The sequence below is a fragment of the Micromys minutus genome (genome assembly GCF_963924665.1).
Source record: "Micromys minutus genome assembly, chromosome: 3".
NCBI classification, from domain to species: domain Eukaryota; kingdom Metazoa; phylum Chordata; class Mammalia; order Rodentia; family Muridae; genus Micromys; species Micromys minutus.
Genome location: NC_137972.1, coordinates 21,012,428 through 21,027,467, shown reverse-complemented (window position 1 = coordinate 21,027,467; position 15,040 = coordinate 21,012,428). Strand labels below are relative to the sequence as shown.

The 15,040-nt window shown below is 44.2% G+C and overlaps 1 protein-coding gene across 2 annotated transcripts in view; it reads left to right on the top strand.

Moving 5' to 3' along the window:
• ANO2 (anoctamin 2) overlaps positions 1–15,040 on the top strand; it is a gene marked incomplete at both ends in the record, with an annotated part of 305,878 nt that overhangs the window by 73,143 nt on the left and 217,695 nt on the right. For both annotated transcript variants that reach the window (XM_080913855.1, XM_080913854.1), the window contains 2 exons: positions 11,166–11,317; positions 13,810–13,864. In XM_080913855.1, coding sequence (XP_080769981.1) covers positions 11,166–11,317; positions 13,810–13,864 — 207 coding nt within the window. The remainder of the gene's footprint in view (positions 1–11,165; positions 11,318–13,809; positions 13,865–15,040) is intronic.

The following is a 15,040-nucleotide window of genomic DNA, read 5'->3' as shown; positions in this document are numbered from 1 at the left end:
CAGCAGGCAGGCAGGCAGGCATGCAGGCAGGCAGCAGGCAGGCAGGCAGGCAGGCAGGCAGGCAGGCAGGCAGCAGGCAGGCAGGCAGGCAGGCAGGCAGGCAGCAGGTAGGCAGGCAGACAGGCAGGCAGTCACATGCTGGGCTTGGCATAGATTTTTGAAACCTTAAAATCCATCACCAATGACATAGCTCCTCTAACAAGACCACACCTCCTAATCCTAATCCTTTCAAACAGTTCCACTCCCTGGTAACTAAGCCTTGAAATTTATGAGCTTATGGGGGCCATTCTTATTCAAACCACCATAGTGTACTTTGGTCATAGTCACCCAGCTCTGACCCCCTAATTCTCCCAGCTCTTCTCCTATCTCTCTACCTCCTGAGCGTTGAGTCCCCTCTCCTTTGTTAAATAACCCATCAAGTCCAGTTTGTGCTTCTCATATTCTCATCATTGGAGCATGAGCTTCCCAGGGTCCATATCCTTAAAGAAAACTGAAATTTCCTCCCCAAGAAGCTATCAGCCATCTGTGGCCCCTCAATAAGGGGGAAGCCTTGACAACACGCCCCCACCACCCTAGAGTGTTGGCTGACTTGACCTGTGCACAGGTAACCACTGCTGTTGTTTATTCATGAATGCAGTGACCCTGTCGTGTGCTGAAGGCACTGTTTAACTCTAGTCCTTTCTGTCCTTTGGTTCTTATAGTCATTTCCCCATCTTCTGCCATGCTCCCTGAGCCTTGTGCATATGCGAGCACATGTGGGAATGTTCTACATATCCCTAGCATGATCTGTATGTGACCATTTCTTATACTGACGTTGGATAAAAAAATCAAAGATTTGGTATCAAAATGTAGCTCAGGGAGAGCTTTTTCTGCAAAATCGCTTAGGCAAATTTTTGCTGAGCCAGTGATGTAACCGATCTAATGGAGCCCATATTTTGAAGTTCATGTTCATAAAACAGCATTTATTAAAGAGTGATCCATTTCTGCCTTTCCCTAACAGAAATCACATAAATGCTATCAACATGTCATGGTAAGTGTGAGAAAACCAGACTAAGCTTACATAATTCCAATTAAGAAAGAAAGGAGCCTGACAATTTAATTATCTTAAATAGCCCCTTAGGAGGAAACTATTGACCTCATAAAGCTTTATACATTTTTGGAAACTGCTCTTAGATACTTATCACTGCCTCTCTAGGGACTTCTGGTTTGGCTAGCTGACTTCTCAAGGTCTCCCAGAATAAATTCCCCCTCTCGACCCCCACAGCTCATGGTCTGTGTCCTGCTTCAGGAACTGTACTTTTCTGGGAACATGGAACACTTTGCTTCTTGGTTATTCAGATGTGAGTATTAGCTGAGGCTCTCTAGGAAAACAGGAGAGAGACAGTGAGAGATGGTGGCACATACACACATTACAAGTTAGCTATGGAGGCTGTGGGGTCCCAAGTCAGTGAGTTGGATACCCTGGATCCAACTGAGTAGGTTAAACCTGAGAATCAGGAGAACACATGTAAATACCAACCTAAATGGTGGTAGTGGCAAGACCATAAAGCTGACATTCAGTTCAATTCTAAAGACAGAAGAAAATGATTGACACGCTAACTTAAGGCACCCAGGCGGGGGGGGGACTTCCTTTTTTTTATGGGAGTGGGTCTTTTTTCTGTCTGGTCAGACTATATTTGGAAGCATATATATATATATATATATATATATATATATATATATATATATATATATATATATATATATATATATTATATTATATTATATGAGTCTACTGAGTCAAATTCTCACCTCATCCCTAAAGGTCTTTCACAAATACATCCACAAAACTGACTGAACATCTGAATAGCCCACAGATTAGTCCAGTTGGCACATGAAACATCCCAAGACCTGCATGTTAAATCCCTTAAAATTATAGATCTTTTCAATAGAGTGAATACCAGTGTAGAAAGGTATGCCCAAGTCCCGGCTTTGGACTCAGTGAATGGGGTCCATTTGGAAATAATGGACCACATCTTCATAGATGTTATTAAGCAAAGATCCCAGGTCTTCCTGGATCTAGTGTGAGCCCTAAATCCAATGTGCACAAGCAAACGTGGAACAGAGGTCTGTAGGGGAGAGTCTACAAAAATCTAAATATAAAAATTTCCTGTGCATTAGGTCAGTTGCTAGAAGCTGCTGTATATTATTTTGTATTACCTCACAATATGAGCTGGTAAGTACTTATGTTAGCCTCATTTTGTAGATGAAGCCTCAGTGAAGTTAATGATTTTATCCAAGGTCTCATAGCTTGGATAAGAAACCCAAGGACCCAAAATTATGTCTGTATAACTCTAAAGCCATGTTCTTACTTGATTTGCTGAACAGCAAGCAAGCAAGCAAACCAACCAACAAGCCAACCCTCCATTGGACCAGACTGTGCAGTGTATTCTGGAAGGACACCTTCCAAGGTTTATTATGCAGAACAGAATTCATGGGTTATACAATGAGACATGGTCTAACATATTCAAGAAGCACAACATCATTGCATTTTTGTCTGGCTAATTAAAGATTGTAGAGGAAGCCTTCTAGGGATAAATGTGTTTGTATTGTGATCTACATCCTTTCCTTTGGAAGCCCTGCTAATGCCCTGAAGCAATGTTGTATAGAGGTATTTAAAGAGATCATCTAAGATGTTGTGGTCCCAGGTTGGAGATACACAGGTTACAATTATTCCACTGCTGAGGATTAGTTCTGTGAGTGGCTTACTTTCACCTGTAAAGTAAGGAAGACAGAGCCAAATTGTGTTAAGCAGATGGCTATTTGCGAGTCTATCATCTATCTATCTATCTATCTATCTATCTATCTATCTATCTATCTATCTATCTATTATCAATCAATCAGTCATCTGTCCATCTATCTATGTCTACCAACCTACCTTTCTCTATTTCTCTATTTATATTTCGGTGTGTGCATACATATATGTACATCATATATGTATATGTATATATGTATATATGTATATGTGTGTATTTATATGTGTATATGTATGTATATATGTAGGTTTTTATTCTTGTTATTTAGTGGAGAGTCCTGGAGACAGAGTCTCTTTGGGTTGTTCACATTCTACTGTGTCCAGTTCTCCTATGTGTGCCTCTCCACTATTTCTCTGAGGTGAGATGTAGTAAGTTTTCCCACTTAGCTTAGCTGCCTGACCTCTAACTACATCTGGTGGATTCTTAACCCTGATGACATCACTGGTCCTCCTTTGAGTGCTCTTGCCCACCTGGATTGCTCTCTTCCAACAAGGTCTCTCTGTAGGGTCTACACAATCTCCTTGATATAGATTTTTCTAGAACACAGAGTGTCTTGCTTCCTCCTTCATGTATGGGACAGACCTTCCCAAAAGCACTCTTCCCAGGTCTTAGAATGGCTTCCTACTCCTCCCTGAATGAAACTGCTCAGCTTATCCTTTGTGCCCCAGTCTCTATCCTGTCCTCCTCCTTTGTTTCCTGTAGCCTGAACTCATCTCTCCTTTCCTGGATTCTTCGTTACTATCCACTCAATGTTTGTCCTACACATTGGTGTTTTTCCTCCAGATGTCTTTGGGAGTCATGCTTAGGTTTCACCTGTGCCCTAAATCTCTAGGAACCGGAACTCATATTTCTTATGAATTTTATGAAAATAATTGTGTGCCATTGAAGTAATAGTTGCTCAATGTGCTCTAGATTGATTGAACCACTGATGCCACAGGGCTGGCTCTTGCTCCCTCAGCCCCAGGACTTTGTTTTAGTCATGATCCTGAGGAGAGTTTCTCTACTCAAGAATAGGTATCTATCTGTAAAGGGCAGGAATTCATATATGTCTCATGTCAAATGCAATTCAGCTATAGCAGCTCTCTCTTCCTTGGCAATGAGTTCCTTCATCAAATGGTGATCTATTTACTTACTGGAAGTATTTTGACACTCTAGTAAATCCTGAAAGTTAAAGTCATGTGATTTGGGGACAGTAGTTCACATCTCTAATTATAGCACTTAGGGTAGCTGTTGCTGTGATGAAACACCATGCCCAAGATAAAGTTCTAGAAGAAAGGATTTATTTGTCTTATATGTGTGCATCATAGCCCATCATTGAAGGAAGTCTGGACAGGAATCCAAACAGGGCGGGAACCTTGGAGGCAGGAGTTGATGCAGAATTCATAGAGGAATGCTGTTTATTGACTTTCTCCTTATGGCTCAATCAGTCTGCTTTCTCATACAACCCGGGACCATCAGACAAGGGATGGGACCACCTGTAATAGGCTGGGCCCTCCCCTATCAATCACCAATTAAGAAATATCTTATAGAGGCAGTTTTTCAATTGAGACTGACTCTTTTCTAAAGACTCTAGCTTGTGTCAAATTGGCATAAAACTAGAGTATAGAAGGGCAGGTAAGGGAATCATGGGTTCCAGGTCAGTTTGGGCTATATCTATAAACAAACAAACAAACAAAACAACTCCCTTCCCCAAATAAGATAAAATGTCAAGAGAACCTATATGATTTATATTGCAGTTAGCAATATGTAAATCCTTTGTTGTGAGGAGAGGTGTCCCTGTCTACTTAAGCCTTTGAAATGCATCTGTGGACTGATCATTATTATCATCATCAATGATTTTGAAGTGAACTAGAGCTGTAGTTGCCTCTATAGGAATGGCTGGAGGTGGAGCTGTCCTCTTGTTGTCAAAGCTCATTCTCAAACATTTGTTATTAATCTAGGTGCCATGCAGAGGGAGGGCTTAGACTTTCTATCTCTATGGTTGCTTTGGCAAATTCCACAAATTACTATTTAAAGAGCTGGTGAGAGTGCAGAATGCTTTGACTTTTGTTTCATTTTCTGACATTTGTCTCTACTTCAACATAGGGAGGGGGTGGGCTGAGGATGGTGACGCCTACATGTCCTGACTCTGGGGAAGAAGCTCAGATGGGCACAGGATGTGGATGACACAGGTCTGTGAGTGGAGGAGTCTGACTCAAGGCTGGAAGACTGTGAGGCTAAGAACATGTAGAGGAGCCTGTGATCATATCGCAGGATGTTGAAGCAGGATCATTGTGAGTTTCAAGTCAGCTTAAGCTGCAGAGTGAGTTTCACACCAACCTGGGGTACAGAGTGAAACCTTGCTTTGAATCAAACATGGAGGTCTCTTATGACCCGAGTTTAGACTCTGTTTTGTTTAACATCCCAAAATGAAAAATAGTTAAAATAAATGTGATAGCTTTATTGATTATAGCCTTCAAGTTGTGACTACCTAAACTGGGGAGGCAGGGGCTGGGACCTGGGCAAGAGGGTAGCAGGGTTAAAAGGGCAGAGTGTGGGCAGGCTGGTCATCAGGTTCACACCATGGCAGTTTTGAGAGAGATTGTGCTGTTAGGGACAATGTCAATGCAAAGAAAGTAAATTAGGACACATGGTTTAGTAGAAGACACAAGAATGGCGCTTCAGGGTGGCCATGCTGACTTTTAAAGTCACTTTTCTTGTCACTGTGGCCAAAACCCTGACAAAAAGCAACCTATGGGAGGAAAGACTTATTTAGCTCTTGGTTTGAGAGGGATTGTTTATCATGGTGGCAAAGGTCTAGCAGAGTCTGTGTGGATGCGAGGGGTATGTGGCTAGGACTCCTCACATTCAGGCAAACTAGGAAACAGAGATCAGAGGAAGCCGGTGCTTGGTTGAATTGCCCTGTTTTTATCTACCCAGGGCTCCTTGGCCTTGATAAGCCTCTGTCCATACTCAGGCTACACTGTTCCTCTCAGTCAGGTCTCTGAAGACAGCATCATGGGCATGCCCACAGTGTGTTTCCTAGGAGGATCTAAGTCCAGACAGGCTGACGTTGAAGGACCAGCCATGGTGGCATGTCTGTGAATACATGGAAAGGAGTCAGCATGGAGGAGAAGCAAAGGAGCTTGTGTTGAGCATCACAGCCCCCTGCACTTCCTGCCAGGGGCTCGTGGATGGAGCTCCTGTGCAAAACGAGATTTCTCAGGGACAAACTGGCTCCTAATGGCTCCTGAAACTGACTGTTAGACTTTTGAGAGTTTGCAAGCTATGATTGCCTAATTGGCAGCTTGGAATAGGCTACCAGGTGCATGCTTTCACCACGAGAACTGGCAACAGTACCCTTGCCCTTGCATTCTTTCCTTGGGAGCCCTTTATCCATGTGAACCTGGGTGTGAGACTTGGGTACAAAAGCACAGTGAACCATTCAGCTCCATTTATCTCCTGACTGGGGGTTGGAGCAAGAAGAAACCTGAATGATGTGCTTCTCACCCCAGGCATGAAGTGGCTTCTGGTCAAGAGAAGGGGCAAGGCCATCGGTGTCCATGGGGGAGATTCTGAGCAGGTTCTGCCATGTTGGATGTTTGGTTTCCCACAACTTTACTTCTTTTCCTTTGCTCTGGTCCATCCTCCATCCATCTATTCATCTTCCAATCCTTCATCCTCCTCCCATCTGATGAAAATGTCTGAAAATCAGCATGCCCCAGATGTTCTGCCAATGTAGTAGTGACTACAGCTGTCCTCTGGCCCTGATGACTTTTATGTGGTGAGAATTTGGCATTTTATGGCTAGTTGTAAATTGAGAGACACCCACAGGAAAGCAAGAGGGGCACACAGTGAGAGTCAACAGGGAAGAGACTCATTTAGATGAGGGCTGGAGAGCATTTCAGCTCAGCTCGGAAGGCTGGGCAAAGTTGGGAGGGCGAATGAGAACATTTCCAGAGACGGAAAGATAACCCCCCAGGTCCCAAGGTCAAAAAGTCCCTCCTGTGGAAGGAACTGAGGGGAGTCCGGGTGGGATCGGCACAGACTGTGAAGAGAGAAGAATGAAACCGAGGAAGGAGATGGGAGGCACAGCTTGTAAGGGGCCTTGTCAGCCATGTAATTTAAAAAGCTTGGATTTTATCCCAAAATTTAAAAGTCAGCAAACATTCATTCATGTGTAGAGGACATGCTGACAACAGAAAATAAAAACCATAAATGAATACAGGATTGGACAACAGAGAAAGGACTTTATTTATTTATCTGTTTTGGGTCAGCATATTACAGTCTACACGACGACTACAGACAGGAAACTCAACCTGTAGGCACAGGTGAAGAGCTGCTCAGTCTCTGGCTGTGCCCACAGAGACCTCCCTTCTGGCTCTAGGTTTATAGCTGAGATGTTACAGCTGAGCATCTCGGCTCCTAGTGTTGCTTCCATTTTGGTGGTGGTGGGGGGGCATGGCTTAGCACTCGCGTGCATGGACCAATGTGCTTTATGGGCAGTGAGCAAGGACAGATGCGTAGCAGCCTAGAAATTCTCAGCCCTGGCACAGCACATGCTGAGTGTCTCTTTGGCATCACTGGAGGATGAAAACAGTTTTCAAGAGACTCGAGGTCTGCTCTTCTTTGCCTGGCTTCCTCTTCTCCGGTTGCATAGTCTTCCATCCTAGTCTGCCTCACGCCTGTGTCCTCACGCCATCTTGCCTGTCTTGTTTCTCCACATGACATTCGGAAATTAAAGGAAGCAGAGGTCATGAGGTACTCTTGGAGATGAGAGAGATGCTAGAGAGGGTGAGAGCTGAGCACCTGTGATCTGACAGCTGATGGGAAAACTGAACAGGCGGGAAGACAGCCAGACTGACTTTACTCCTACCGACCTGGTGCGCCCAGATGAGGCGCTGTCCAACTTTATGCCTGGCTTGTCCTCTTGCTGGCTGATCTGGCTATTTGCAGAGATGGCTCCTCACAGACCATGGTAGAAAAAAAGCGACCTAGGGGCTCATTGGAATGATAGCATTTGTATCTTACCTTGCTATATATTTTCATTGTATTTTTTGGGGGGAGGTGTTGTCCTTCATGTATGTTCGTTAAACTTGCCGTGCTACCTCAGTTTTCTTATCTGTAAAGTGGAAACAATGACTTGGATGTTGTCCGAGACAGACACCACTAGGACCTCGGCTCCCTGTGTGTGTCTCAGCAAAGCAAGTGATTTTAATGCAGAGGGGAAACAAATCAGCCTTGGGACCACACTGATGTGCTCCTGTGGGGTATGGGGAGATGAGGAGAAACAAGGAGGAAGAAAGAAGTAAGACAAAAGAAATCTCAGTGAACCCCTTAGACTGTGACAGTGGGGCCAAAGCACGCTTTTATGAGAACCACATTTGAGCCCAGGAATAAAAAAATAAGAGCAACATACTTTAACGATTATTTATGATTTTAAACACATGAAAGGCACAACGTGTACCCAGGGAGGCATAATGGGGAACAGCTGGCTAACATGTGTCCTGCCATTTCTGAGGATGTTCATAATTCTCTGATGTCCAAGAAGAACGGTAATAATGATTCCGTTGCTGATTATTATTAATAATAGAGAGCACGGAGTGTCTTTCTGGGAAGGTGAAATGAGAAATGTTGGGCTAAAAGGGGACATTCAAGCTTGCTTCTTCCCTTGGGGACAGACGATGAGGCTTTGCTGAGGGTTGAAGGCCAATGGGTCAAGGGAAGAGTCCCAGGCAGGGCATCCAAGAGACCTCCCTGCCCCTCTGAGCCCTGGTTTTCTCATCTGTGAGGTGAAGGTCCTGCTCCTCCCTGGTAGGGCTTGCAGTGTCTTACGGCCTCTGCTGAGAAGCTGCTCTGGTGCAGGTACCAAATCCACTACTAAGCATACTGCAAGGGACAGGGTCATTGTTAGAGGTCTTGTCACCCCTGCCAACCCCCAGCCCTTGAATCCATCAACCTCAAGCTGCGGATCTCCAGGAGATGCCCAGAGATGTGTGTGCCATGAACGGTTGCCGCTTTTCCTCAAATGTTTCAAGTCGTGGTTATGCTAGACTTGGGAAATGCCTTCAAAGATATTTAGCCCAGTTCCCTCTTTTATGACTTGTGAAGTGGGTCTGGAGGGACTCTCGGTCTAAGCCTAATTATCCACCACTACTGAGTAAACCAGTGGTCGCCCAGTGCCCTAAGAATTTCAGAGTTTTTCCATCTGGCCTGTGGAAACGGGTGCCATTCTCACTCCTTCCAGATGGTTCTTTCCCTTATACGGAGTCATTTTTCACACCTATGCAGCTAAATGCTCAAGGGGCTCAGTAGACCTCTCTGCTTCTTTGAGAGGGGTTCCCTCTTAGTGGATGCATTCTTGTCTTGAGCTCCCTAGGTTGGTATCCCTGCCCCCGTACTGCAAGAATCTGCTTGTTTTCCCTGAGTTCTCTACGCAGGGACCAGGAGCTACTCCAGGATCCACCTTGTCTGTTTTCTCCTTATGCTGTCCGATAATCACAGTCTGGGAAACCATAATATCTTGCATTTTGTCTGAGTATTTAGGTTTTCTCAGGACTGGTATCTATTATTCTTTCATGATAGGAAATGAAAGAGTCTCAGTGAGTGGTATGTATGTGTGTGTAGGGCAGACATGCATATAGTATGTATACACATACACACACATATATATGAACATTGGATTAATATAATATAAACTATTAATAGAGAGTTCCTCAGGAGAAAAAAGTAAGACTGGGTCAGAAATGAAAAGAAAACTATACCGTTTAGTTAGTGTTTTCTTATGATATTTTGTTGTTGTTTTTTAACTAGCAGAACTGTATTTATTTATTTTATCCAAGTGCTGGTTCTTGTTCTACTCGTCACAGCGGCACGAGAAAGTTAACCCAACTTCAGTAGCTTAATAGTAACTTAATGGTAGCTTAATACAGTTTATTAGGTAGCCTAAATTTACTTAGTAATTTTATTACTAAATAATTGCTAAATGGAATTTATGTAGTAGCTTCATAAAAATTAAAGCTGTAAAGTAGGCATAAGTGGTTAGCATTGAGTGGGCACGAGTGATTTTGTGGCCAGTAGCTTGAGCAGAGGTGATGTCAGGATCATTTGACTCCGCTCGGTGATGTGCCAGCGGCTGTGGTCTTTTGGTGGCTTGAGGGGGTGGGGGAGTTGTTTCCATCCCTGCTGTTCGCAGGGAAGTTTGAAGGGAGTCTGGCTCTGTGCGTTCCCTTCTCTGGGGACTCTCAGGGTATTTTAGGACATAAGAATAGAAGCCGCTGCTCTTACAGGATGGGCTGACTGGCACCCCCCATGTCATACTCAACTGATGAAGCAGCGACAAAGCCCAGCCAGCTTTGGGGAAGGAGTGGCAATGAATGTCATATCTGGAAAGGACATCAATATGTCACAGCACATCTGAAGAATGGCCTGTGTGCTTCAGTTACTGCATTAACAAACCTGAAAGGCTAAAGGTCAAGATGGGCACTAGGGGGTGGCTTAGAGGCTAAGAGCACTGGCCGTTCTTTCAGAGGACCCGGTGTCAGTCCCCAGCACCACCCTCACAACCTTTGGTTGCAGATCTGATGCCTTCTTTTGGCTTCAGTGGGTATCAGGCACCCATATGGTGCACAGCCATATAGACAGGCAAAACATCCATTAAATAAAAACAAATGGACATTGAAATAAAAGTAATAACTCTAATGTAGGCATAAGTGGTCTCTGCAATAGAAACAAACAAACGTATGAGCCATAACTATTAATAACAATTACAATCGCATGTGTGTACCTTACTCAGGTCAGATATCATGGAATGTTTACTATTCGGGGGAGGGGGCTGGGAAGAGAGCTCAGTTGGAAACGTGTTTGCTACGCAAGCACAAGGACCTGAGCCCAACCCCCAGCATCCGTGTAGACTCTCTTGAAATCTCAGTGCAGAGGAGGCAGAGCTAGGAGGATCCCCAAGATGCCTGGTCAGCCATTCTGACAGGAAAGCAACCATCTTTTGGAACCTTAACTTCATACCTAACTGGGCTGTGTGGGAATCAGAGCCAGCTGGTGTCAAGCACTTTTCTCTTTTACTGTTCTATATGCATTTATCCAGTGGAGGTATGTCGAGTGTCTCATGGTAGGCCTGTGGTTTCTGTAAGATGGCAGGACAGTCAGAAAGTTTGGGATCTGTGTGTTTCTTTTCAGTGGAAAAGAAACCCTCCTCCATAGCATGTGTGGCTAAGAGGGCTTCTGAAAAGCAACGAAGAAAAGGGGAAAAAAAAAACCTGCTTCTTATTTTTCCTACCCTTTCCTTTGCTCAGAGTATTTTCCCCAGGGACCTCTGCCCCTTGCTCTTTTACAAGCCTTGCAGGTGGCATCCTGTGCTTTATTTTTTTTTAATAGATGTACGAGATCAAAGCGGGAGGCAGCATCGCAAAGAAGTTCAGCGCCATTCTGCAGATACTTAGCTCACCGCTGCAGCCCAGAGTTCCTGAACACAGCAACAACAGGATGAAAAACCTCTCCTACCCATTTTCCAGGGAAAAGATGTACCTGTGAGTATGGGAGTCCCCAGGGCAGGCGCATGAGAGGGGATGGGAAAGGACCTCCACCGGCACTCTGTCCTGAGCCTTGAGGCTTGGCATATGAAGAGCTTGGGGCCTGGGATCTAGGAGGCAGCTCTCCAGTGAAAATGGTCCCTATGTCCTTGACTGTCTTTCCTCTATGAAGTTATTCCAAACAGTCCTGGAAATTCATGTAGGGACATCTACCTGCTTTTTTGGCTATTATATAGGCTGGATGGAACAGCCAGACTTGAACTATAAAACTCTATGAGAAGGAAAGTGCTTGCCTTCTATGGGGAAACCCCTCTGCCAAGTTTATCTGATTGGGGCTTTGGCAGTTCATGATAAAACAGTGGAGGAATATTCTGGATTTCTATATACCCATTGCCTGCTTGTGTTCTCCTTGATGCTGTGGAGATGCTCTCCCCACCCAGGAAGAGTGAATAAAAATCTCTTTATGTGCATGGCCAATCAGGAAACTCACGGAAGAAATGAGCAGAGCGGGGAAGTGGGGAATGAAAGATGTGCACGAGGGGCTCTGGTGGAAATCTGTCAGAGGTGATGGGATCGAAGGAAGGGCCAGAGGCCAAGAGGATGCAAGTTTTAGAGGCAGTGTCTCTGTGTTCATCAGAGAGCCTCCCACTTACATTGCCACGTGTGGTAACAATTCTAAGAGTATGTGTATGCTGCTTCACAGCAAGTCCCCATCTCCCGTTGTCACCTTACAACCATCCTTCTGCTCTGAGGAGGAAACCAAATTTCAGGGCCAACCCAGGCTCACACAGACATAGGTGACTCAGCAAGAACAAGCAAGGCTCCCCTTCTTCATGCATGTGTACATATATGTATGAACATATATGCTGCTCTTTACCCCATCTCATCTTTCTCCCGCTCCTTCTGAACCCTTTCTTCTTCCCAGAAAGTTTCCTTCCTTCCTTCCTTCCTTCCTTCCTTCCTTCCTTCCTTCCTTCCTTCCTTCTTTCTTTCCTTCCTCTTTCTTTCTTTCTTTCTTTCTTTCTTTCTTTCTTTCTTTCTTTCTTTCCTTCCTTCCTTCCTTCCTTTCTTTTTTTCTGTGACTCAACTATGGGTCAAGGGCTATGTAACTTGACCATAGAGCATGAGCAACTAATACAGTAGTTATACCACTGAAGAAAATGACCCCATCCCTTTTCAGTAACTATTAACTGCAAATGGCTCCTCAGAAAGAGTGAGGCTTCCCCTACCTATGATGAGATGTTGAAGGACCCAATCTTGTGCAGGTAACTATCTACAGCCGCTATGATTTTTGTGGGTTCAGTAAACGACTGTAATGTCCACAAGACAGTTTCTCTTACCCTTCCTCTAGTTCTAATAGTGTTTCCTCCTCCTCCTTTTTGTCTTCTGCTTTTCCCCTCCTCCTCCTCACCTCCTCTCCTCCTTTCCTCCTCCCTTCTCTTTCCCTTCCCCTTCCTCATCTTCCTTTTCTTCCTTCTTCTATTCTTCTTCCTCTCTGTCTCTGATCCTTGGAGTGGGTGACAAGGATGTTCTATAAAGGGTGAGCATTTAAGAGCTGCTTATTCTCAACACCTTTTGCCATTTAAGACTCTCTACGTTGTCTTCCACTTATGGCAAAAAGAAGCTTCTCTGACCAAACCTGAGTGCCCTTAATCTTTTTTCACCTTTGCTCCCCTTTGAGGCCAGTGACTAGACAGTTTCTTTTAGAAAATCCCATTCTTCCCAATCAGGAGTCTGATCTCTGTTCTTGACCTTGCAAAACCACAGTCTACACAGAGCTGTGCCTCACTTGGCATCAGTCACCATGATACACGTGACTGGTGATTCCCAGGAAAGTAAGGGACAGGTCTAGTGATCTGTGTCCTCAATAAAGATTCTGATACAGGGAGCATTCCATAGGTGCTGTGGGGACCACTCCATAGGTGCTGTGGGGACCACTCCATAGGTGCTGTGGGAGTTCGTGTTTTTGTTTTGAGACAGGTTCTTGTGTAACCCAGGCTGCTCTTGCTTTTCGAATTTGGTATCTACCAATGGAATAACAATGAGAATGCAAAGTGGAATTTTTGAAAGACAAAGTTATAATTCCACCACCCCCAAGCTAGCCTCCCCCCCACCATTTTCAATGTCTTTGTCCCAGCTTAGGTATAGTTCCCATCTGCTTTAATTTTGAAAACTCACCATGGCAAAATAGTTCCTATCACAAACTTTTCTATTTACAGTCTTTTCATAATTACAATTTTTAATGCCTTTGTGGCAATCTTTCACATCAAGTTTGAATCCGAATAACTTTGTACTGGATCTTTTTATGATATTTTTCTTCTGCTCATTTATTTTCATTGTTGATAATTCCCAAGAGCATCCATGCTATGTGCCTTTTATGTTTTGTCATGCTGCTTCCCACAGGTTTGCCCTGGGCTTTGGGGACAGCAGGGTCAGGGTAGGGCCGTGAAATGAGTTGGGCTCACCATTTGCTTTCTTGGATCCTTTAGGTACAACATCCAGGAAAAGGACACCTTCTTTGACAATGCTACCCGGAGCCGCATCGTAAGTAATAGGTGTACAGGCTTATTAAAGGGTTTGGGGAGTTAGGTATGTGGTTGGCAGGGCTTTCCTTTTCCCTTCCTGCTATCTCTCCTCATTATTTGCTTGGCGTTGCCTAGCAACCGTAAGGCATGCAAGAGCCTCCCCATGCCAGTGGTTCAAGAAAGAGCAAACAAGCTCCTTGTTTGCTAAGGCTTGAGGGGATGTAGCTGCTTATGAACTCTTCACGTAGATCTGTCTTAGAATCACAGAATCGGAAATGTTAGAGAAGATAGGACTTGATACCAGTTAAGGTAACCCCCTTGGTTTACTGATAAAATGACCCCAAGGCTATAGGAAGCATTCATTGCATTGGAAAACAATTATAGACTGTTATTGTCTGAACAGGGCTGGAAGTGGTCCTGGTTGCTGGGATAGTGTGCCTTTTTATGAACTTTTTCTCCTTCAACATCATGGCAGTGACTCATGTGAATTTATTTTACAGGAAATGCTAATTAGCCAACTTGCCCAATAATAAATCAGACAGCCACCATACCTGATTGTAGCTTACTTGTCCTTCCTTCCTTCCTTCCTTCCCTCCTTCCTTCCTTCCTTCCTTCCTTTCTTCCTTCCTTCTCTCCCTTTTCTTTTCTTTTATACCAAAGGTTTCAGTTGTATTGGATGTTTAATTCTAATACAAATCTGTGTCTGGCTTCTGTTCTTGTGGCCCCCTCTCCAGACACATGCTATCTTCATTTACCTATCAGTTTATTCCCTACCACTCTAGAGAACACACAGCCTGTTGACAGAAGAAGGCCAGAGGGACCTGAACATGCTAGAACTTGTCCCCACAAGAAGAACATTCCCTAACAATGTAGAAGTAACATTCCTTAAGAAAGACTTTACTTGTCCAGTGTTGAGTGAATACGGGAAAGAGACTTAGAAGGACTTCCCATCTACCAGAAGATAAGGAGGGTAAGAAGGGACAGGGAACAGTAACTAAGCATTTCCAAAACACACAGACAGATGGTCTTTACTCTTGCTCTCAAAATAAAAAGCCAAAACCAAGGCCAAAGAAACATTGTCAACAACAGCAACAACAAAATCATCTCTGGTCACTTCATGCTATGCTTTAGGAAGGATTAAAATGGGCATATGATTTTTTTTCCTTCCTATGGAAGAGTGTGCAAACTTTCTGTT